General features: G+C 41.4%; 1 protein-coding gene across 4 annotated transcripts in view; it reads right to left on the reverse strand.

Moving 5' to 3' along the window:
- ranbp2 (RAN binding protein 2) overlaps nt 1-23,746 on the reverse strand; it is a 108,749-nt gene that overhangs the window by 33,943 nt on the left and 51,060 nt on the right. For 2 of the 4 annotated variants that reach the window (XM_068033792.1, XM_068033791.1), the window contains exons 19-20: nt 23,165-23,259; nt 17,851-23,083 (exon numbers count right to left, since the gene is read on the reverse strand). In XM_068033792.1, the coding sequence (XP_067889893.1) occupies nt 17,851-23,083; nt 23,165-23,259 (5,328 nt within the window). The remainder of the gene's footprint in view (nt 1-17,850; nt 23,084-23,164; nt 23,260-23,746) is intronic. The other 2 variants (XM_068033793.1, XM_068033794.1) reach the window with 2 other exon arrangements.

Raw genomic sequence — 23,746 nt, forward strand, 5'->3', positions numbered from 1 at the left:
GGCACAACGCCTGGACATGCTCCTTTTGCTTGCAGAGGACCGGGTCCCTGCAGATGAATATATGTCGCTTCTAGCAAGCGTAAGTGAGCCACATTGTGAGCCTGAATGATAATCTTAGATTGATTGTTAGTGCAATTCTTAGCACACTCAGATTTGCGCAGTAAGTGCTGTCCAATCAGGGAATAACAAAGGTTAGACATTGTATTCTGGGTTCTGCAATTACAGGCTGGTTGAGTACGGTCAGTACTCTGCCTAATGTGAACAGTCGAAGAGACGTGCTGTTTGATACGATCTACCAGTCATTGGGACGTATGGCCTAAGTATCTGGCATCGCACTGGCACTGGAATTCATATACCACATTACTCATTTGTGTGGTAGGCAGAACATCTTTTTGGCTTGATGGCAGCATCCCATTAGTGGAAAATACCACTTGTATTGCTTCTACATCGTAGCAGTGTGAAACGGCTAGCTTCAACTGTTGTTCAAATTTTTGATACACCTTACCCTTCCATGAGGACATAAGGGGGCTACAAAGGGATATAGATAGGTTAAGTGAGTGGGCAAAGACCTGGCAAATGGAGTATAATGTGGGAAAGTGTGAAATTGTCCACTTTGGCAGGAAGAATAAAAAAAGCATATTATTGAAATGATGAGAGATTGCAGAGCTCCGAGATGCAGAGGGATCTGGATGTCCCAGTGCATGAATTGCAAAAGGTTAGTATGCAGGTACAGCATGTAATTAGGAAAGCTAATTGAATATTATTGTTTATTGTGAGGGGAATTGAATACAGAAGTAGGGAGGATATGCTTTAGCTATACAGGGCATTGGTGAGACCACATCTGGAGTACTGTGTACAGTACTGGTCTTCTTATTTAAGGAAGGATGTAAATGTGTTGGGGGCAGTACACAGAAGGACTACTGGACTAATACCTGTAATGGGCGGGCTGTCTTACGAGAAAAGATTGGACAGGCTAGGCTTGTATCCGCTGGAATTTAGAAGAGTAAGAGGCGACTTGATTGAAACATAAGATCCTGAGGGGTCTTGACAGGGTGTAAGTGGAAAGGATGTTTCCCCTTGTGGGAGAATTTCAAACTGGGGTTACTGTTTAAAAATAAGGGGTCGCCCATTTAAGACAGAGATGAGGAGAAATTTTTTCTCAGAGGGTCGTGAGTCTTTGGAATTCCTCTTCCTCAAAAGAATCAGAATCTTTGAATATTTTTAAGGCAGAGGTAGATAGATTCTCGATAAGCAAGGGAGTGGAAGGTTATCGGGGGTGGAAGGTTATCGGGGGTAGGTGGAAATGTGGAGTAATCAGTTCAGCCATGAACTTACAGAATGGCATAACAGGTACATGGGGCCGAGTTGCCTCCTCCTGCTCCTAATTCATATGTTCTTCCAGGGTAAAGGTCCGAAAGTGAGTATACGCAATACACAACAAGCAATGATCTGATTGGGGTAGCCATTATCCCGCAGGATAGCTTTAATGTGCACCATTTGACAAGCTTGCATGGTGAGCAAATGCCTCGGACCCTATTTACGAGATTACTGATAAGACCAATCTTATAGCATGTGGAGCTGTAGGAATCCCAATGTATATATTGACCAGTGAAGGTAGGCTTGGAGCAGACAGTAGTAGAGAACCCACTGGCGGATTTCTCAACTAGCACGTCGCGGAAAGGGAGCTCATTGGACTGTTCCATTTCAAAGGAGAATTTGAGTGCTGGATGGTGCGCATTAATGTGTGTATGGATATTCTTACATGCAGGTGCAGAATCAAATATAGCAAACTTATCTTTTATGTATCGGAAATATGCATGGAGTAGCAGATTGGGTAGAAAATGTATTTCGTTTGCAAACTAATGAAAATGTTAGCGAGAGCTGGACCTGGAGGTAAAGCCTGGCTCGGGTATAAAATTAAAACCCGACCCGACAACAGACAACCCAAATCCGATCCAGACCCGAATCTTTTAATTTCTTTTCATGCCCGACCCGACCCAAAAATATCAAACATATTAATTATTGGAACAGAAAAAAAGTGTAGAATAAAAAGAAAACAATACCACCAGCTAATGGGAACGACAATTAGTAGTGCAATTGGGAAATCTACATCAGTAATACTGTGTCAGAGAGTTCCCAAACTCTGCTGGGGTGCCTAAGGTAGACAAGATAAGTTAACAAGTGCGAGGATGAGCCACCCACATTACTCTTGCATTAAGCAGACAGTTCAGGAACCCAGACATGGTGCTGTCAGAGAGCATAACCAACTTTTGTCTGTTTTAGATCCTCTGCTACTTACTTCTTTGTCTACAATATTGAGGAAGGTTGGGTACTTGTAGCATTTATTGCATTCAGGTCCCTGTACAATTTGAGTAGACAGAGGGAAATTTCTAGCTTACAAACTTATAGAAATGACGCAGGAAGACTAGCTGGCCCATTAAGACTGCCCCACACCAAGATGGCTGGACCAAAATCACTAAATACTTCTTCCCTTTCCCTAACTCGCATCTAAATCTACTAGGAGTGGCAAAAAACAAAAAACCCTGGGCCAATGTGGAGAAAAAAACTCAGTATATTTCCTCTCCAATGCCCTGCTCCCCTGGCAGTCAAAAACCTGTCCAGGAGATTACATGGACCACGTGTTACCTACAAAGAAACTTATCTTCTACATGATGCAATCTTTCTCAGTCAGGAACTGATCGAGCTCCCTCTTGAAGCCGCACCCATCACACCAGATGACAATATATTCGAGAGGTTCTACATTATCTGGGAAAAGAATCACTTAACATCCTGTCTACTCCTACGCGTACATGGTTTGATTTTTTTTTAAGTTAAGCTCGTAGATGGCTTTCTCTCTGCAATGTTACCTGTCTGCTACTGTGAAACAATTAGCTGGCAAGTAATGGGACAAAGGCTTGCTTCTGAAAAATCAAACAACATTATTTCCATAGCCATTATAGCTTGTTTGAAATTATCTACATTTGACGGGAAAATATTGCATCAATAATGCTACACTGTTTAATGTCTTCAAAATGGTTTTGACATGAACTGACGTTTCTAGAGATAGCCAGCGCTCTCTATTCACTCCCATGGAACAGATCAACCCTTTACTGAAGAGATGGCCAGTGGTGATTATTCAACACCCACCACCCACCCTCAATATATGAAAAAAAGTGTGCACAATGCCAATTAACGTCTAGACTAGATACAATAAATACTGGTTCTATGTATTTTCATTTTTAATATTTGCATTTGAAACACTGAATTATCAAAACTAAGATAACTTGAGAATAAGTTAGTCTCACCCACTCAGAAATGAGAATTAAGTAAATTGGATCCTGTGTTTTGGCTTATCTTATAATTCCTAGTGGATTTTGTCCATAAATTCCATAGATGTGGTCAATGGCACTCACTTTCAAACATAATGTGGCAGCTTTCCAGATGTACATCACAACAGCTATAACATGACTTTCTACATAAACAATCCCATCATGGAATTCAGTGGTAGACTAATTTTTTTTGTCCTCTTTCAATAACCTAATTCTTGAAATTTTTTAAGAGTTAAGACAAATCATCAACATGCTTACAACCAGGGTGGTCTGGGCAGGGCACTACAGCTCTTTTTCCAAGTCTGTACTTGCAATGTTAAAACAAACAAGTTCACAAATTATATTTTAAGCATGTGTTATGTATAAAATGAGACATTAGCATTCCTTTAGAGGCTAATTTTAACTCACTTGACTATCACTCAAATTATCCAGTAAATTTTATACCATTTTGGCAGCCACTATAACTGAGATATGAATGGACCTTACAATCTACTCCTGGGTTTCCTTTGGGAAGAAAAGGCAGCCTCTAATTTGTGTTATTGAATTTCATACTCTAAAGTCAATTTAAATACAATTGCCTTAGAAATGCAATTCACAAAAATTTCCAGACTTAACCAGTCTGGAAAATTTTAATTTAAAAAAAATATCATATCACTGAAAAGTTTGGTTTAAAAATGTCACACTTAAATTTTAATACATAATATGAATTCAAATTATGGTTTTCACATAAGCGGACCTGACAAGTGGCACCAAGACTGCCAAAGCTAAACAGTACAGTCCAGTTCGGGTTCGGTAGCCAGGCTTTACCTGGAGGGGATCCCATGGCAACACCATCTATTTGGGCATACATGGGGTCATTAAAGCTGAATGGTTGTTTTTCAGACTGGAGGGAGGCATATAATGGTGCCCTCTGGGGAATTTTAGCCATTGTTCCTTTTGATATGTGTTAATGACCTGGACTAATGGAGGGCACGACTTCAAAGTCTGTAGATGACAAAACTTGGAAAATCTATGAATACTGAGGAGAATAGTAGCAGACTTCAGGAGGGTAGACAGACTGGTGGATGGGAAGACACATAGCAGATGAAATTTAATGAAGAAGTGCGAAAATTTGCATTTTTGGAGGAAAAATAGAGGCAACAAACTAAATGGCACAATTTTAAAGGGGGCGAAGGAACAGAGAACTAGCTGTTCTTATACACAAATCTTGGGTGCAGAAGAGATTAACCAGAATTATACCAGGAATGAGGGACTTCAGTTATGTGGAATCGAGAGAAGCTGGGATTGTTTGGCTTAGAGCAATGAAGGCTAAGAGGAGATTTAATAGGTGTTCAAAATTATGAGTTTTGATAGAGTAAATAAGGAGAAATGGTTTCAGCCGGCAGGTGGGTCAGTAACCAGAGGATACAGATTTATAAGTGGCAAAATGACTGAAGGGTACATATCATTCATCCCTTCCACACATACATGCATTCATACAAATACACATTAAGTTGCGATGATATGCAATACATTGCCGGAGCAGGTGCTTGCAGCAAGTTTAACAGTAACTTTTAAAGGGGGATTGGATAAGTGTGAAGAAAATTTGCATGACTATCAGGAAAGAGAGACTATTTTGATAACTTTTTGAAAGAGCCAGCACAGAATGATGGGCTGAAGGGGCACCTTCCATACTGTATGATTTCATAGGTACATGCTTCATCAGTAACACTCCTGGTACGGTTCATTCTAGATCTAACCTTTAACTAAATGAAAGCAAAATACTGCAGATGCTGAAAATCTGAAATAAACAGTGCTGGAAATCCTCAGCAGGTCAGGCAGCATTTGTGGAGAGAGAAGCAGAGTTATCGTTTCAGGTCAGTGACCTTTCATCAGAACTGTCAGTCAGTCTGTCTGCCTTCCTGAAGTTTGTTACCATTCTCCTCAGTATTCATACATTTTCCAAGTTTTGTCATCTACAAACTTTGTCATCTGATGAAAGGTCACTGACGTAAAACGTTAACTCTGCATCTGTCTCCACAGATGCTGCCAGACCTGCTGAGGATTTCCAGCACTTTGTTTTTATTTCTAATCTTTAACTCTTTTTTTGGTAATAATTCAGAGTCAAAACTAAGCAAATTCAGTTATTTGAAGCAAACCAACTCAAAAGCAGTCCACACAAACAACACACACTCAAGCAAATTAATAGAACCATGACAGTCTTTGCAACAATTAACTTAATGCTACACGGTTTTAAAAACTTAAATCAGTACACTGTTAAATTTCTACTCCTTTAAACAATTCAAAAATGAATTAGCCATATAAAGTAGGTTTTAACCCTTGGAGTGTCAGCTGGCCATCATCCAGAAGCTGGATGCTAGTGTTGCAAACATTACAAGTTTCCAAATATTAGTCAAGATGCCAACATAAATGCATGCCAACTATTGGAACAAAAGGCAAATATATTAAATTAGTACAGACCATTTCTACACTCGGTCCTAGTGGACACATGTCTACAGCACAAATTTACTCTCACTTTGGAGGTTAAAAAGGATGGAAGCATTTGCACTCAGTTACAGTAGAAAGGGAGATGCTACAGTAGAGGGACATTTACTCTAAATCTGGCCATGCTTGATGTAGAAAAGTGTAACATGTTCCATTCCCTAATGAAGCATTTACTTTAAAACCAAGTAAACACAATGTATAAAGGGGATTAAAAAAAAAATCAGTGACTGAAAATTAATGCTTAGCCCACAATTCTAAAACAAGAGGTACTGGCATTCATGCACTAAAAGCAATCTAGCCTCATATATGAGCAACAGTAAGTTAGTTCATTAGATTTTTTATAACTTCCATGCAGTTAATTTGCAAATGAAAATCCGAGCTTATTTACAGATCTCCGTTGCAACTGCATAAAATATGTTGGATGATGTGCTTCTACCTGGCTGAGCGGGAATACTAACTACATTCTTCTCCTTCTGAACCATGACCCCACTGTTGACCAAAACAATTCTCAGATTTACCAATGTTTCCCATCACCTCCAACTTTTGTCCTCCAAACCCACACAGCGCATTGCTACTTTTTTTCAAAATACATAAATAGGACTGTCCTACCAGACAGATTATTTCACTTTGCTTTGGTCCCAAACGAGTTCTTTCTGGTCTGTCTTCATTCCTACCCCCCAACCCCCACCCCACTTTTTCAGCCCAATCTACCCATTGACTTCGATAACTCTATTGATGCTGTCTGGTACTTTGATAATTTCAGGATCTCTGCCCTAAACACTTCCTTTCCACCATGGATGTACAATCTCTGCACATCTTCATGGCTCAACAGGACAATCTCCAACCCTATGCTTTTTCCTTGGGCTGTAGCCCATCACAGTCCCCATCCAAAATCTCTATCTAGCTGAATGTGTTCCCAACCAAATGCTCAACTGTACTCACTTTCACCAGATAAATAGATGTTACTTTGGGAAGTCATAAATCCGAGCATGCTTATATTTTTGTAGGATATGTGGAACACAGTTCCATCCTACACAGGTCCCTTTGCTATCTCTTACACCAATGATTGCTGGTATTGCTTCCTGCTTTCACTATGATCTTGAGGATGTTAATTTTTCTTCTAGTTCACACACATTCCTCACCTTTACATGATTCATTTATCACTTCTCCCTTCTTGGACTTCGCTTGCCATCTTCCAAAACATGCTTAAATGAGGAAATCAACTTATTATAAGCCTAATGACACCCATAAAGAGCATTTCCTACATTAAAACAGTGACTACACTTCAAAAGTAATTCCAAAGGAAACCACCTGTAAAGTGCTTTGAGATGTCTGGTGGTCATGAAAGGGGTTATATAAATATAGGTTTTTTTTCTTTTGGATTAGATTTCTTATAAATATTCTACTCTTTCAACCCACCAGCCACCCCCCCCCCCACCCTTCCATTACATTTGTTCCGATGACTCCATTTACCCCAAAGCTATGAAAATATCTTTTGTCCTTTACTAGCTTTTCCCTCAATCGCGGTTGACAGGACATAGATGCACTCATACAATCTAATTTTGATTAGTTTTTGCCTGAATCACTAACCCTGGATGTGAATTCCACAGCCTCACAATTCTAAGTAAAGATCTTTCTCCTGCCTCCCAAGTCTCTTACGTTTAATATTGCATCAATGGTACTTATTCTTGACCCTTTACCAACTGTAACTTTTGAGGGTCAACAAAGGCAGTGCATTTAACGTAATCAATATGGATTTTAGCAAGGCTAAGGTCCCACATGGCAGACTCGTCATGAAAGCAAAAGCCCATGGGATCGAAGGCAAAGTGGATCCAAAATTGGCTAAGAGGCAACAAGCAAAGGGCAATAGCCAAGGGGTGTTTTTGTGACTGGAATTCAGTTTGCAGTGCGGTTCCACAGTAATCAGTATCAGGTCGAGTTTCGGAGCCACGAGGTCATGCTGCAGCTGTACAAAACTCTGGTGAGACCGCACCTGGAGTATTGCGTGCAGTTCTGGTCACCGCGTTATAGGAAGGATGTGGAAGCTATGGAAAGGGTGCAGAGGAGATTTACTAGGATGTTGCCTGGTATGGAGGGAAGGTCTCACGAGGAAAGGCTGAGGGACTTGGTTGTTTTCGTTGGAGAGAAAGAGGAGGAGAGGTGACTTAATAGAGACATATAAGATAATCAGAGGGTTAGATAGGGTGGATAGTGAGAGTCTTTTTCCTCGGATGGTGATGGCAAACACGAGGGGACATAGCTTTAAGTTGAGGGGTGATAGATATAGGACAGATGTCAGAGGTAGTTTCTTTACTCAGAGTAGTAGGGGCGTGGAACGCCCTGCCTGCAGCAGTAGTAGACTCGCCAACTTTAAGGGCATTTAAGTGGTCATTGGATAGACATATGGATGAAAATGGAATAGTGTAGGTCAGATGGTTTCACAGGTCGGCGCAACATCGAGGGCCGAAGGGCCTGTACTGCGCTGTAATATTCTAATATTCTAAAGGTCCCTTGCTTTTGTGGTATATATCAAAAATTTGGATTTTAATATAGGGGGCACGATCAAGTAGTTTGCAAACGATACAAAAATTAGCCGCGTGGTTGATAATGAAGAACAGGAAGATATCAATGGACTAGTCAGGTGGGTGGAAGAGTGACAAATGGAGCTCAATCTGGAAAAGCGTGAGGTAATGCATCTGCATGGGGACAGCTAACATGGCAAGGGAATACACATTAAATGGTAAGAAGTGCAGAAGGATCTAGGAGTACATGACCACAAATCCCAGAAGGTTGTACAGGTAGATAAGGTGGTCAAGAAGGCATATGGGATACTTGCTTTTATTAGCTGAGGTACAGAATACAAGAGCTGGGAGTTATGCTGGAACTGTATAAAATACTGTTGGGCCACAGTTGGAGTACTGCATGCAGTTCTGGTCACTGCACTATAGGAAAGATGTGACTGCACAAGAGAGAGTAGAGAGATGATTTACAAGGATGTTGCCTGGACTGGAGAATTTTAGCTGTGAGGAACGATTGGATAGGCCAAGGTGGTTTTCCCTTGGAACAAAGGAGGCTGAGGGAAGACCTAACTGAAGTGTATAAAATTATAGGGATCAAGATAGAGTGGATAGGAAGGCCACTCTTAGTTGAGAACCATGTTCCCCTTAGTTGAGAGGTCCATAACCAAGGGGCATAGATTTAGGGAAAGTAGTAGGAGGTTTAGAGGGGATTTGAGGGGAAAATTTTCTACCCATAGGGTGGTGGGGTTCTGGAACTCACTGGCTGAAATGGTGGTAGAGGCAGAAACCCTCATATCATTTCAAAAGTACTTTAAGTGTAGTAACCTAAAGGCTACGGACCAAGTGCTAGAAAGTGGATGGCTACTTGTCAGCTGGCATGGACACAACGTGCTGAAAAGCCTCCTCCTCTGCTGTGAATTTCTACGATTCGATGTAAACATTCTAAGTCGGTGGGGGGGGGGGGTTGCGGAATGGAGTACAATGTGGGAAATGTGAAATTATCCACTTTGGTAGGAAGAATGGAAAAACAATATTTTTGTTTAAAAAGGTGAGCAACCAGCAAATGCTGGCATGCAGAGGGAATTTGGGAACCACAAAGTCCACATGCAGGCACAGCAAGCATTAGGAAGGCAATAAAAGCTCACGTATCATTTGCAAGAGGGTTGGAGTATAAGAGCAAGGAAGTCTTGCTGCAATTATATAGGGCTTTGGTGAGACCACAGCTTAAGTATAGGTACAGTTTTGGTCTCCTTACCTAGGTATGGATATATTTGTCTTGGAGGGGGTACAATGAATCTCCATTAGATTGATTCCTGGGATGCCTATGAGGAGAGATTGAGTAGAATGGACTTATGTTCCCTGGAGTTTAGAAGAATGAGAGTTGAGCTCATGAAAATACAAAATTCTGAGCGCACTTGACAGGCTGTTTTCCCTGGCTGCACAGTCTAGAACTAGGGGTCAGTCTTAGAATACAGGTCAGCCATTTAGCACAGACATGAAAAATGTCTTCACTTGGGGCATTGTGGACACTCCAATGATGAGAATATTCAAGACTGAGTTTGAGATTCTTGGATACTATGGAAAACAAGGGATATGGGGATAGAATGGGAATGTGGAATTAATGCAGTAGTTCAGCCAACACGGAATGGCACAGCAAGTTCAGAGGACTATAGGCCTAGTAATATGTTAGGAGATAGACTTGTCAGTAACAGAAATCTCAGCGGTCAAGCTTCACAAGATGCTATGGTTAAGGGGTTTCTGTGAATCTCGGTATGGGAAATAAGTGGGCTGAGGTTGAGCAAGGACAGGAACGCAGAAAAACTGTTGGGGTGGGAGGGCCTGGGTCCAAGGGCAATTTAGGTAAAGACTGAAATGGTCGGAGTGAGGAGTCCTGGAGCAGAGGTTAGGTGAGGAGGAGAGAGATTTTGGCAAGAAAGTTATCAGATTCGAGAAGGCAGCACATGAAGATTTAAGTCAGTACAACACAAGATACACCAAGGATAACATGTTGGAGAATTTGAGAAGAGGGCCAAGATGGGGTTGAGTGATGAAAGCCATATTGTTAGCTTACAGCAGGGAAGGTGGTGGAATATGTAGCCAGATGTGCAGCATTAGTAAAGTGGTAGCCATCATGGTTTTAATTGTTGATAGAATCATTCAGGATGGCAATAGCTTTATCCACAAGGGAATGATGCAGAATGGCTAGGTGGGAGAATCTGCCAGAAAAGGGGTGGACAGAGGGTCAGAGGTTTGGTCCAAACAAAAGATGAATAGGAATTGTGCAGAGAGGGAAATGAGGGGGTGCTGCTTTGACTGGGCTGGAGATCTACAGGCAAGGTGGATTGAGGAAAAAAGTCCTGCTGGCAGGGACCAACGAGATGGGAGGGGATAGACAGCAAGGGGAAGATACAGCTCAAGGGGCAGGTAGACAGGAAGAGAGAGAAAGACATGCACAAATCATCAGAGGTGATTCTAAAGAGTTTACATGAAGGCAGTTTCAGCAGTGTAGCTTAGCTAGTCGGGTGTTACTCCATAGTAAACATGCAACAATTCAGTCGAGGTCATGAGAATATCACGTGGGGGGAATTCGATAAATCCCTATAGTATACAAAGGGGAGACCCAAAATTGCCAGTTAAGACAGATTTTGGACAAAATAGAGGAAATATATTTGAAAGAAAATATTTGACTCGAGTACATTCAAATACAGATAACAGGTGAAGGTGGTACAAAACGGTCTTGCCCTGGCCATTTCCTCTCTTTCCCTCTCCCCGCACCCCTCCTAACCCAGCAACCTTAAACACAAAACTATGTTTTTTTAAAAAAAGAAACATGCTTATTGAGCGTTTTCCAAGAGGCAAGGCCAAAAAAAAGGTGTTGCATGCAGAAGTTAGACTATGTCGGATTAGTACATTTAAAAAAAAAACACACACACCATTGCAGTACCATTTTGCAATTTTGATGCAAAGTTGCTGCTCAAGATACAAGAAATACCTTTATTTTCACACTGTGGGACAGATGTGCTGGTCCAAAAGGCCGATGGATTAGATTTGAAAAGGCTAAAATTAAATCCTAAAAATAAGAATTCCCGTGTCAATATCTAGATGCAACAAGTTGTCCAAAAGAAATGGACCCTTTTCAACTGTAAGGTACTAATTTGCAACCACATTTGCACAGAGCACATATCTCTTGGTCTAACCATTTTATACAAGCTATTTCTAAGAAACAAACTATCCTGCTCCCTCAATAAGTATACACTTGAAATATCAGGCTACCAAGAAATAGGATAAACCAGCAAAGCAACTGACAGTTGAGGCTGCTCATTTCCATGGCACTTCAAATAATTTCCAATATAATTCAATTCTCTAAATCTAATCTGAGTTTTTCAAGGTTTATTACACTCTTCAGTAACAATCAATTTATTTAGATTCAACAGTAATCCCCAATTTGGATTCAAATACAACATTTTTGCACATATTATCCAGAGTTTTTTTCGGTATTAAATGAACCATGTCACTCGATGGAGCCACAGCAGTGATCTCATGCAGCTTATTGTTAAACATTTGTGTTTCATAATTTGAAGTGTAAGTGTAAACCAACTGCAAAGTATTGTACATTAAAGACAACTAAATTCTCATGCATCCTCCAATTGTCCTGTCCACTCAGTTTGCCAAGATCATGCATACATGATTATTGCTTACATTAATTGTAAGAGAAATAGGGAAGATAAAAATACTTCTGAGCTCAGAAACTTACGACAGAAAAGCACTAGAAACCAGCTAGCAGGTCATTTAGCTGCCCTGTCAAACAGAGTAGGAAGATACGAGAGAAGGGGAAAAAGTGAAATTTACAAGACCTGGCAGATAATTATGACGTAACTTACACGGTGGGCAACTACAGTATCACTCCGTCCGATTTGACTTTCTAAAGTTAATGGAAAGTAAAAATAGGCAGAGGGTAAAATGGGATGCTAATCTGATCCCGCCAGCTCCCTGCCAGTCAGGTGAAGGTAAAATAACACCATTTGTTTTACATGTACTCCTGGCTCTCAGGCAACCCCTAAACTACAGCAATTAACATTAAGTCCCAGTGACTTGTTCGCTTAACTGTCACATCACTTCATTTTAATTCCTTAGTCAATTTGTAACTCATCAATTCCAGGTCAGATTTCAACACATTAAGACTACTTCAGAGGTGAAAATAACTGACAAACATTGGTCAGAGAAGGATTTGGTGGCGGTGACTAAAGACATTAACAAAGAGGTAGTTTTTTTTTTAGGAAACTGCTAAATCAGAAAAGTCCCATGGCAGGGGTGTTTAGGGATGGTATTTCAGAGTATGGGGCAAAATGTGAGGTGGTTCATTTTGGTAGGAGGAACGAGGTGGTCACATTCCTAGTAAGACAAGAAATTAAATGAGATAGTAGAGTGGGGAGACCTGGGAATAGATACATAAAGCATTAAAAGTAGCAACCCAAGTTGATAAAGCAATATAGCCTGCAAAGTACTAGGGTTAATTACTAGGAAAACAGAAAGCAATATAAAAAAGGTAATTTTAAATTTAGAACCATGGTTGAATCGCACTTGCAATAACGCATGCAGTTCTGGTCTCCATACAAAAAGGACTGGAGAAAAGTGAGACTTACAAGGACGTTACCAGAACTGAGATGAAGGGAAGACTAGGCCTCTTCATTGGTAAAGACCTAGAGGAGACTCGAAGGAGATTTTTAAATTTATGAAGGCGTTTGTTCGGGTAGATGCTGAGAAATTGTTTCCGCCTATGGGCGAGTCCAGAACAAGGAGGCATAAATACAAGAAAGCCACAACAGATCAGAAAAAATCAGGAGGAATTTCTTTAAACAGGGTGTGCTGAAAATGGATTGTCATATGAAGTGACTGAAGTGGATAGCATTGATGCATTGAAGAGGCTTGATGTATACACAAGGGAGAAAGGGTGGAAGTAGTAAATAGAGTGGGAGGATAAATACTGGCATACATCATTTGGAATGAATAGTCAGTTTCTGTGCTGTGTAATTTCATGTAGAACAAAAGAAAGTGAAGGTGGTAACAAGAATACAGGGGCATAAAGTAGGCCAGGTGTTGTGGAAATGCAAGGAAAAACATAGGACTGAAGGGAGTTGGAAAGGCAAGAAAGATGAAAGGACATTTAGATGAGGACAAATATTTGGAAAAGACGTGCTGCAAATTGGGAGCAAATGCAGGTTGATGAATGTGCAGGATAGGAAGCAGTTGACAAAAATTTGATGCAATTTGTGAAGGGTAAGCTCAGGTGTCCGGGAAGGACACCAAGGGTGGAGGTGACAAAGGTGTGGATAAGCATTTCAATAGGAGTGGGAGGGTAGGGACAGAAGTTGGAAACGTAAAAATAGGCCACATCAGTAGAAATTGGGATATGTAGGCACAGAAGGAATGAGTGACCACCAGGCAGTCAAAGAGGACCATGCAGAAACTGAGAAGAGTGACAGTTGCTCTGGGGAGTGTAGCCAGAGCCAAGTCTACAGCACCACGGCTGTCTCAGCTTTATAGGGGGGCAGTAGGAAGATTGGAAAAGCAACAGTGATGAGGGATTTGATAGTTAAGGGAACAGACAAGCAAATCTGCTATCACAGACAGGCAAGTCTATCACAGATGTGAATCCAGGATGTTATGTTGCCTCTTTGGTGCCAGGATCAAGGATGTCACTGAGTGGCTGCACAACACTCTGAGGGGAAAGGGGTAACAGTTAGCGGTTGTGGTCCATATCGGTACCAACATAGGTACAAAGAGAGATGAGGTCCTGAAGGCAGTTTAGGGAGCGAGGAAAGAAACTCGCAAGAAGGACTTCAAAAGGTAGTAATCGCTAGATTACTCCCAATACTTCACTCAAATGAGTGCAGAAATAGGAAGATAGAGCAGATGAATGTGCATCTGCAGAGATGGTGCAGGAGGGAAGACTTCAGATTCCTGGGACAATACAGGTACCATTTTACTACTGGGTGCATCCTATATGGCAACCAACTCGTGGGAAAGACCTAGAGGAACAAATCTGTAAGGAAGTTAAAGAATTGCAAGAATTTTAGAGTAGTTATAGTGGGAGAACTTAAATTATCCTAATATAGGCTAGGAAAGTAATAGTGTAAACAGTAGAGAGGGGCAAGAGTTTCTAGGCTTTGTTCAGTAAAATTTTCTACATCAGTTTGTTTCCAGTTCAACAAGGAAGGAGGCATTGCTGGATCTGGTTCTGGGGAATGAGGTGGGTCAGGTGAATCAAGCGTCAGTAGCGCAACATTTAGGGGACAGTGATCATAGCATATGGAGGTTTAGGTTGGCTATGGAAAAGGACAAGTAGCAATGCAGAGTAAAAATAATTGATTGGGGGAAGGGCCAACTTCAATGCTAGGAGAACAGATCTGGCCCAGGTAAACTGGAATCAATAACTGTCAGGCAAAACTAATTAAGCAATGAGCTGCCCTTAACGAGGAGCTAGTTCAGGACAGTCAAGCTACATTCCCACAAGGGGGAAAAGGTAGAGCAAACAAATCCAGAGCTCCCTGGATAACAAGGGATGGAAAGTAAGATGGAGAAAAAGGGTGCATATGACAGATGTCAGGTGGATAATACAATTGAGAACCAAGCTGAATATAGAAGGTTCAGAGAGGAAGTTAAAAGAGAAAAGCAAAGAGTGAGTCTGAGTTAACAAAGGGGAATCCATAAGTCTTCTAAAGGCATATAAATAGTAAAAAGGTGGTAAAAGGAGTGGGGCCAATTAGGCACCTAAAAGGCGATTTACACATGGAGGCAAGGGACATGGCTGAGATACTAAATCTATCTTTACCAAGGAAGATACTGCCCAAGTCATAGTTAAAGAGGAGGTAGCTAAGACATTGGATGGGCTCAAAATTGATAAAGGAGGTATTAGATAGGCTGGCTTTACTTACAGTTGATAAATCACCACGAACGGATGAGATGCATCCAAGGAAACTGAGCGAAGTAAGGGAGGAAATTATGGATGCACTGGCCGCAGCCTCCCAATCCTCCTTAGGTACAGGGTGGGGCCAGAGGACTGGAGAATTGCAAATATCACACCCTTATTCAAAAAAGGGTGTAAGGATATGCTCAGCAACCACAGGCCAGTCAGTTTAACCTTGGTGGTGGAAAAGCTTTTGAATCAATGATCTGGGACAAAATTAAAAGTCACTTGGACAAATGTGGATTGATTAAGGAAACCCAGCATGGATGTGTTTAAGGACAAATACTGCTGAACTGACTTGATTGATTTTTGATAACAGAGAGGATCGATGAGGGTAACGCAGTTCATGTGGTGTACATGGACTTTCAAAAAGGTATTTGATGAAGTGCCACCCTAACAGGCTCGTCACCAAAGTTAGAGCCCATGGAATAAAAGGAACACTAGCAGTATGGATACAAAATTGACCTGAGTGACAGGACTGGCGAAAGGTTGTTTTTCGGACTGGAGGAAGGTATACAGTGGGGGTCCTCAGGGGTCGGTGTTAGGACCCCTGCTTTTCTTGATATATATTAATGGCCTACACTTAGGTATACAGGGCACAATTTCAAAATTTGCAGATGACACAAAACCTGGAAGTATTGTGAACTGTGAGGAGGATAGTGATAATCTTAAAGTGGACACAGACAGGCTGGTGGAATGGGCGGATAAGTGGCAGATGAAATTTAACGCAGAAAAGTGAAAGGTGATTCATTTTGGTAGGAAGAACGAGGAGAGGCAATGAGAGGTGGGCGTCGCTGACTTGGCAAGCATTTATTGCCCATTCCTAATTGCCTTTCAGAAGGTAGTGGTGAGCTGCCTTCTTGAACCACTGCAGTCCTCGGGGTGTAGGCACACCCAGTGATGTTAGGGAGGGAGTTCCAGGATTTTGACCCAGCAACAGTGAAGGAACGGCGATATAGTTCCAAGTCAGGATGGTGTGTGGCTTGGAGGGGAACTTTCATGTGATGGTGTTGCCATCCATCTGCTGCCTTTGTCCTTCTAGGTGATAGAGATTGCAGATTTGGAAGGTGCTGTCGAAGGAGCCTTGGTGAGTTACTACAGTGCATCTTGTAGATGGTATGCTCTGCTGCCACTGTGCGGTGGTGGTGAAGGGAGTGAATGTTGAAGCAGGCTGCTTTGTCCTGGTTGGTGTTGAGCTTCTTTAGTGTTATTGGAACTGTACTCATCCAGGCAAGTGAAGAATATTCCATCAGACTCCTGGCTGGTGCCTTGTAGATGGTGGACAAGCATTGGGGAATCAGGAGGGTGAGTTACTCATCGCAGAATTCCCAGCCTCTAAAGGGTAAAATTCTAAAGGGGATGCAGGAGCAGAGGGACCTGGGGATATACTTGCACAAATCCCCGAACTTAGCAGGGCAGGTTGAGAAAGCAGTTAATAAAGCATCCAGGATCCTGGGCTTTATAAATAGGGGCATAGAGTACAAAAGCAAAGAAGTTATGATAAACCTGTATAAAACACTGGTTTGGTCTCTACTGAAGTATTGTGTCCATTTCTGGGCACATTTCAGGAAGGATGTTAAAGGATTAGAGAGGGTGCAGAAAAGATTGTCAAGAATGGTTCCCCAGATGAGCAGCTTCAGTTACATGGATCGACTGGAGAAGCTGGGGCTGTTCTCCTTGGAAAAGATTAGATAGAGGTGTTCAAAATCATGAGGGGTCTGGACAGAGTAGATTGGGAGAAACTGTTCCCATAAGCAGAAGAATCAAGAACCAGAGGACACCAATTTAAGGTGAATGGCAAAAGAAGCAACGGAGACACGAGGAAAAAAGTTTTTTTTAAATGCACTGAGTGGTTAGGATCTGGAATGCACTGCCCGAGTGTGGTGGAAGCAGATTCAATCGGGGCAAAGAGAGTGGATTAAATATTTGGAGGAAAAAAGAAAACCAAATGGCGACAGTGAAATGTTCTTAATTTTGTAAAAAGCTGAAAAAATTCATGAGTTCCTCATATTTGGTATAGATGATGAAAACCAAGAATGGGCTTGGGGGGGGGGGGGAGTTGCAGGGAGGAGGAAACTGAATGAAAGAAGCGCTACTTGGTGCTGTCTTAGTCTACAGGATAATCAGCAGTGGGAGAATTGAGAAGGAAGCAGGATATTGTTTGATGATCAATGCATATCTAGCACTGAACAACCAAGGGAAGTCATGTGCCAAGCATGCTACAACCCTCAGCTTTAAAAATGCAGCGGTAAGAATTGTACCAAAGCAACAAGACAATGACACTTGGAGGGGATTGAGACAAGAAGAGATTTAGCTAAGACTCAGAAACTGCTAGAAAGGAAATTGAGGGGTGGGGGCGTTACTGTTTTCCTCTCGGAGCACAGGATAATTGTCGAGGGATATGTAGCAAGCATAATGATGTGCTGTTAAATAAAGTGATCAGAGACAGCTCTGTCAGAGATGGAAGGACCAATGGACTTCCTGTTGTCAAACTGGGCATAGTCAACAAGTGTGCTAACAAAGAATTCTTTGAGCTACTAGAGCAACTTACCAGTTTGTGGCACATTAAATGTAGCGTGCCTGGATTTATCACTAGTTGTAAAACATTCTGTTGCTGTGGTTGAAGGCAACAAGCTGGTCGTTGTAGACTTTGATAGAGATGCAGCTGCTTTACGAAAATCAAATCCACCACTTGTTACCTCCTGCAGTTTGCTCTTAGTGGCAGAGGAACCATTTTGTACTTGGTCCTTTAACACAGAATCTGTACTTTTAAAACTGAAACCAAACAAGGATCCAGTTGCTGAACTACCAAAGGTAAAAGGCCTCTCTTTCTCATTGCTGAAGATGGATTTCACAGAATGAGATCCAAATACAAATTTTGGAGGAGACACAGAGACATATGATGGTGCTTCTATCAAGCAAGTACTTGCTGACTTGACTGCACTGGTTGGAGATGCAACACATGTATTTGTTTGCTCTGTTGCCTCCTTAATAGTTTCTTCTAGCACTGATACTGCAATCTTACCACATGGAGATTCTCTTGGTGTATTCCCCCTTGAAGACAACGGTGTGACTAATGTTCCCTGCTCTTGAGCCTTCTTGGCCTCTTCAAAGAGGTCTCTGAAAGAGTTGGCAACTTCTTGCTGCTTGAACCGTACAGCCAACTGTTCCATTTTTGCCTCATCATCTGCAAAATCCATAACACTCCAAATAAAGGCTTTTTCTGTTCCTTTCATGGGCTCAATTCTTACTTCTGGTGTTAGCCAGTGATTAGCACAAATTTTTAACACCTGGTCGCGTCTCATAACTATCCGAACTTTTTTAGAATCATAATTTTGTAAGATCTTCAGGTCTCCTATTCCTCTTTCTTTCCACTGACTTACATCTTTGTCATATCGGTAAAGTTTGGCTCTGTGACAAAAGATAACTTGCTCATTTTCCTCCCCTGTCGATACATCAATCAAATCAGGCAGCGGAATGACTGGCTCAAAATGCTGAACATCTTTCTCCTCCTCTTGTCCAAACTCTGAATCTTCATCTGTAGCTACAGACAACCCACTATGGTTCAGTTTAGGAGATTTTAATGGACTCAAGTTTGGCTGGAAGCTGAAGTTAAATCCAGTTGCTGAATCGCCAAAGCGGAAGAGGTTTTTCCTCACGGGACTGCTAGTATCAGGGGACCCATATGCAGTGCTAGATACACTTGTATCCAAGGCCTCTTCGCGCAGGTCATAATTATCCCACTCCAACGTAGGCCCAGTACTTTCTGAATGTGGTTTAATTACTAAACCAGTGGTGCTGCTGTTTTCAGAAACAGAACTCATTATTGCATTCCCTTCATCTTTCAAAAAATGTTTCAGGTCTTTTAAACCACTTTTCATTTCTTCAGCTTTTTGTATTAATCGAGCAGTCCTACCATTGTCTAATAATTTATGAGGCGTCTGCAGTGGAATATCTAGCAATAGCCTTTGGAATTCTTCAAATTTCTCTTTAAAATCTTTAGCCAACTCAGGAGTCTTAAATTTTGCTGCTAGTTGCTCTGGCTTTGCCTCACCATCTGAAAAATCACTAGCCAACCACATCCATGCCCTATCTGAACCCATTAAAGGTTTCAGATTCATTGTGGTAGTGATCCAGTGATTTGCACACACTTTGAAAACTTGCTCTCTACGCATCAGTATCCGAAGGCGGCCATTAGCTTTGTTTTGGAGAACTTTGAGATTTCCGACACCGCGTTCCTTCCACTGGCTCGTTTCTGTATCAAACCTAAATAGCTTAACCCTCTGAGAGTAAAGTTCCGTTTCGTCTTCTTCACCTGTAATGAGAACTACTTTTTCAGGCATGAGAACGACAGGATCAAAATGAATATTATCCCCCTCTTCAGTTTTGTATAGTTCATCATCTTCCTTTTCTGCAGAAGCATCTGCTGTAATGCACGTTGAAAACAGCTGCTGACCTACTCCTTCAAAACCTCTGAAATTTGGATCTTTATGACCAAATGGAAGCTCATCTGCAGTTTTTGCCAGATCAGCAAAGGAAGAGAGACTAGTATTCTTACCGAGAAAAAAATCTTCATTTTGGCTTGAAGTATCAGATGCTTGATTTGTGTCTCTGCCAGATGAAGTTATTCTTTCTCTCTCTTTTTGCTGCTCAGCAAAGGTTTTTAAAAAGAGTGCAGCCGATCCTTCCTGTACTAGCTGGTTACCTTTATCAGTAGAATCTTTGCTTGAATCAGGCAATCCAAATTTAAATCCACCACCCGAATTGGAAGAAAATGTAAATGCAGTACTAGAAAATGGTCTTGAAGATGGAGAAGATGCCTCAACCTTGAAAGCTGTTGAGCTGTTACTGTCACTATGGCCAAATTTAACGCCACTTGCAGGAAAGTTAAGTTTAAATCCTGATTCAGGTGCATCAGATTTTGTATAAACATTGGCAAGACCAAATGGGGCAGAAGCAGTTGAAGTACTTGCAGCTTTACTGTTTGGGTTAGGTGTCTGACAGGCTGCACAGTTTGCCACATCTGCTTCATTTCTCACCAAGCAAGTACCACAATCCCACTGTCCCTCCTTTTTGGAAAACAATCCTTCAAATGCTGCCTGTGCAGATGTAGATGTTCCCTCACCATATTTGAAGGGTGATGCCGACTGACCCACAGAAGTAACAAATGTAGCTTTGCCATCAGGTTTGGGTGTCTGACAGGCTGCACAGTTTGTCACATTTCCATCATTTCTCACCAAACAAGTGCCACAATCCCACTGTCCCTCTTTTTTGGCAAACAATCCTTCAAATGCTGCCTGTGCAGATGTAGATGTTCTCTCACCATATTTGAAGGGTGATGCCGACTGACCCACAGAAGTAACAAATGTAGCTTTGCCATCAGGTTTGGATGTCTGACAGGCTGCACAGTTTGTCACATTTCCATCATTTCTCACTAAACAAGTGCCACAATCCCACTGTCCCTCTTTTTTGGCAAACAATCCTTCAAATGCTGCTTGTGCAGATGTAGATGTTCTCTCACCATATTTGAAGGGTGATGCCGACTGACCCACAGAAGTAACAACTGTAGCTTTGCCATTAGGTTTGGGTGTCTGACAGGCTGCACAGTTTGTCACATTTCCATCATTTCTCACCAAACAAGTGCCACAATCCCACTGTCCCTCTTTTTTGGCAAACAATCCTTCAAATGCTGCTTGTGCAGATGTAGATGTTCTCTCACCATATTTGAAGGGTGATGCCGACTGACCCATAGAAGTAACAACTGTAGCTTTGCCATCAGGTTTGGGTGTCTGACAGGCTACGCAGTTTGCCACATTTCCATCATTTCTCAACAAACAAGTGCCACAATCCCACTGTCCCTCCTTTTTGCTGAAAGCACCAAATCCTTTTGGTGTTTTCACAGACGCACTGTTGAGACTGAACTTAAAGGTAGTCGCTGGCTGGTTGTATGATGCACCAGAATCTTTACAAGATGGACCGCGTGCCTGGCAAGACACACAATGTAGTGCAGTTTCCTCATTTCTGACACTACACACATTGCAATTCCATTGGCCATCTGCTTTTCCTAAAAGTGGACCAAAAGCAGGTGTGATCGGCTTTGCAATGTCTTTGTTAGCACTAAATGCAAAAGCTGCAGGTGCCTGAATGGCTGCGGTAATGCCATCCTTGCTTTTGGCATTTGGCGCCTGGCAAGCTTCACGGGGTGCTGAGATAGCTTCATTTCTGAGAAAATGTCCACTGCAATCCCATTGGGCTTCCTTAGAAAATCTGTCACCAAATCCTACTGTTTTAGTAAAAGCTGTTATCTTCTCAGTTGTTCCAACTTCACTTCCATTTTGTACTGAGGTTTGTGGAATGGAGGGCAAACCCAGTTTTCCAATAGTGGTATTAGGACTTTGGCAGGCTGCACACACAGAAGCAGCAGCAAAGTTTCGTACAAAACATGAGCTACAATCCCATTCACCATCTTTCTTGATGAACTGAGCACCAAATCTAGACTCTTCAGCAGTAGGTGTAATGGCACTCAAGTTTGCATCCTCAGCCCTGATTTTGATTCCCATTTTCTTTTTTTGACTGGATAGACTGCTTGATTTCAACTTTTGGCCTTTAACCAAATCTTGTGCTTCTTCAAATTTGGTTTTGAACAATGCAGCCTCATCTGTAGTTTTAAATCGAACAGCAAGTTGCTCATGTTTTGGCATTTCATCAGAATAATCTAAAGCACACCAGACCCATGATTTATCAGATCCCGCATTTGGCTTCAATTTCATATCTGCTGTAATGTAATGATTTGCACAGATTTTAAAAACCTGATCCCGTCTCATTAGGAGTCGAATTTTGCCGGACATTCTATGTTGTAGTAGTTTCACATGTCCAATGCCTCGTTCCTTCCATTCTTTGGTCTCTGTGTCAAAACGGAACAGTTTAGCTCTGTTGGAAAACAATAGTTCTTCATCTTCTTCTCCAGTTTTCACATCTACTTTGTCAGGAAGTGGTATTACTGGGTCAAAATGTGGACCATCTTCATCAGGAACACTGTCCCTGTCACTTTCGCCACCTTTATCTTCTGTATTGACTCCAGAAGTTGTTGCCTTACTAGCATCCTTGAAACCAAATACCTGGTTACTCAAAACATTGTTGAATGAATTTTTATTTTGCTTTTGAGCTGAAGAATCATCAAAAGAATCCTGCCCCCTTAGGGAAAAGAAGCTTCCTCGACTGGGTACTGCTTGTGCAAACATGTGACCTACAGTTTGGTCACTTTTCCTACATCTACCTGCAGTTAAAATGCCCAGAAGACTATCACTGGCAGAAGGTGGTGGTGTTTGGGCTTTCATCTGTGGTGAAGAAAATGTAAAATCCCCCTCATTATTCTTGAAATTAGAGTTAAATTTGAATGTTGTTGCTGGTGTGGAATGCATTGGCCCAGTAACCAAGGAAGCCTTTGTAGCTTCATTTTGCATTTGTTGGTTCAGTTTTCCAAACTCTATCCCCTTAGTTTCTGTAGGCTTAGAAAGCTGCATTCCTACTGACGGTTTAGTGAAATAACCAGGCTCTGGCAATGGTGGGTTTGTGCTGGTCTGTGGAACACCATGATTGTAGTAGTCTTCACCAAATGGTGAAAGCAATCCAGTTGCAGGAGATTCAAAACGCAACTGTGTTCCATACATATCCTGTGAATACATACAAGCTGAGTTGGTCTGAATAGGAGGTGTGTGAGTTTGCTGTTGATATCCATACATTGACTGTTGTGGTGGAATCCGACCAATTCCATATGCAGGAGGCTGTTTTAAGGGGAAAAAAGTCAAATTAGAATGTCAATACATACACATATTCCAAGTGCTGAATATTATGTTGTTAGGTACCTTGGTTGGAGTCGCATTCGTGGCTGTTCCAAGATGATACTGGGAGTTGTATGCTGAGGACTGATTGTAGAACACAGATGGTCCTGAGGTAGAAACTAAGTTTATATGTTAGTTTGTATCTTTTACATAAATGTTTCAATGGCTATTAACAGAAATACACAAATGTCCAACGTGAATAACAAAACAAAAAAGTACATTTAAGTAGCTTAATATAAACAGTACTTGAATAAGCAATATTTGGAATTAGGCTGAGCCAAAAACTGCTATTCTGAAGGGATTATTTTAAACAGAAGCTACAGCCCACTGTTCGCAATTATTGGGCAACATCCTGAAATTCAATTTTTTGTAGTATTTTTAATCACTGTTTCTACTTTAGCATTTATTCCTCATACGGTCACTCAGATCAATTACATGAACAAAAATAAAATGAGGCTGTGAATTGAACCTATCAATTTGCTTTATTTAAAACCAGTATCTTAATTGAAAATTTAAAAATCTGAAAGATTTCCAAACAAACTAGAACATCACATGTAAATCAATTAGAATACTAAGTGATGGGATTAAAAAACAAATCGCCCAGGG

Source organism: Heterodontus francisci, chromosome 6 (assembly GCF_036365525.1).
Source record: "Heterodontus francisci isolate sHetFra1 chromosome 6, sHetFra1.hap1, whole genome shotgun sequence".
Taxonomy (NCBI): Eukaryota; Metazoa; Chordata; class Chondrichthyes; order Heterodontiformes; family Heterodontidae; genus Heterodontus; species Heterodontus francisci.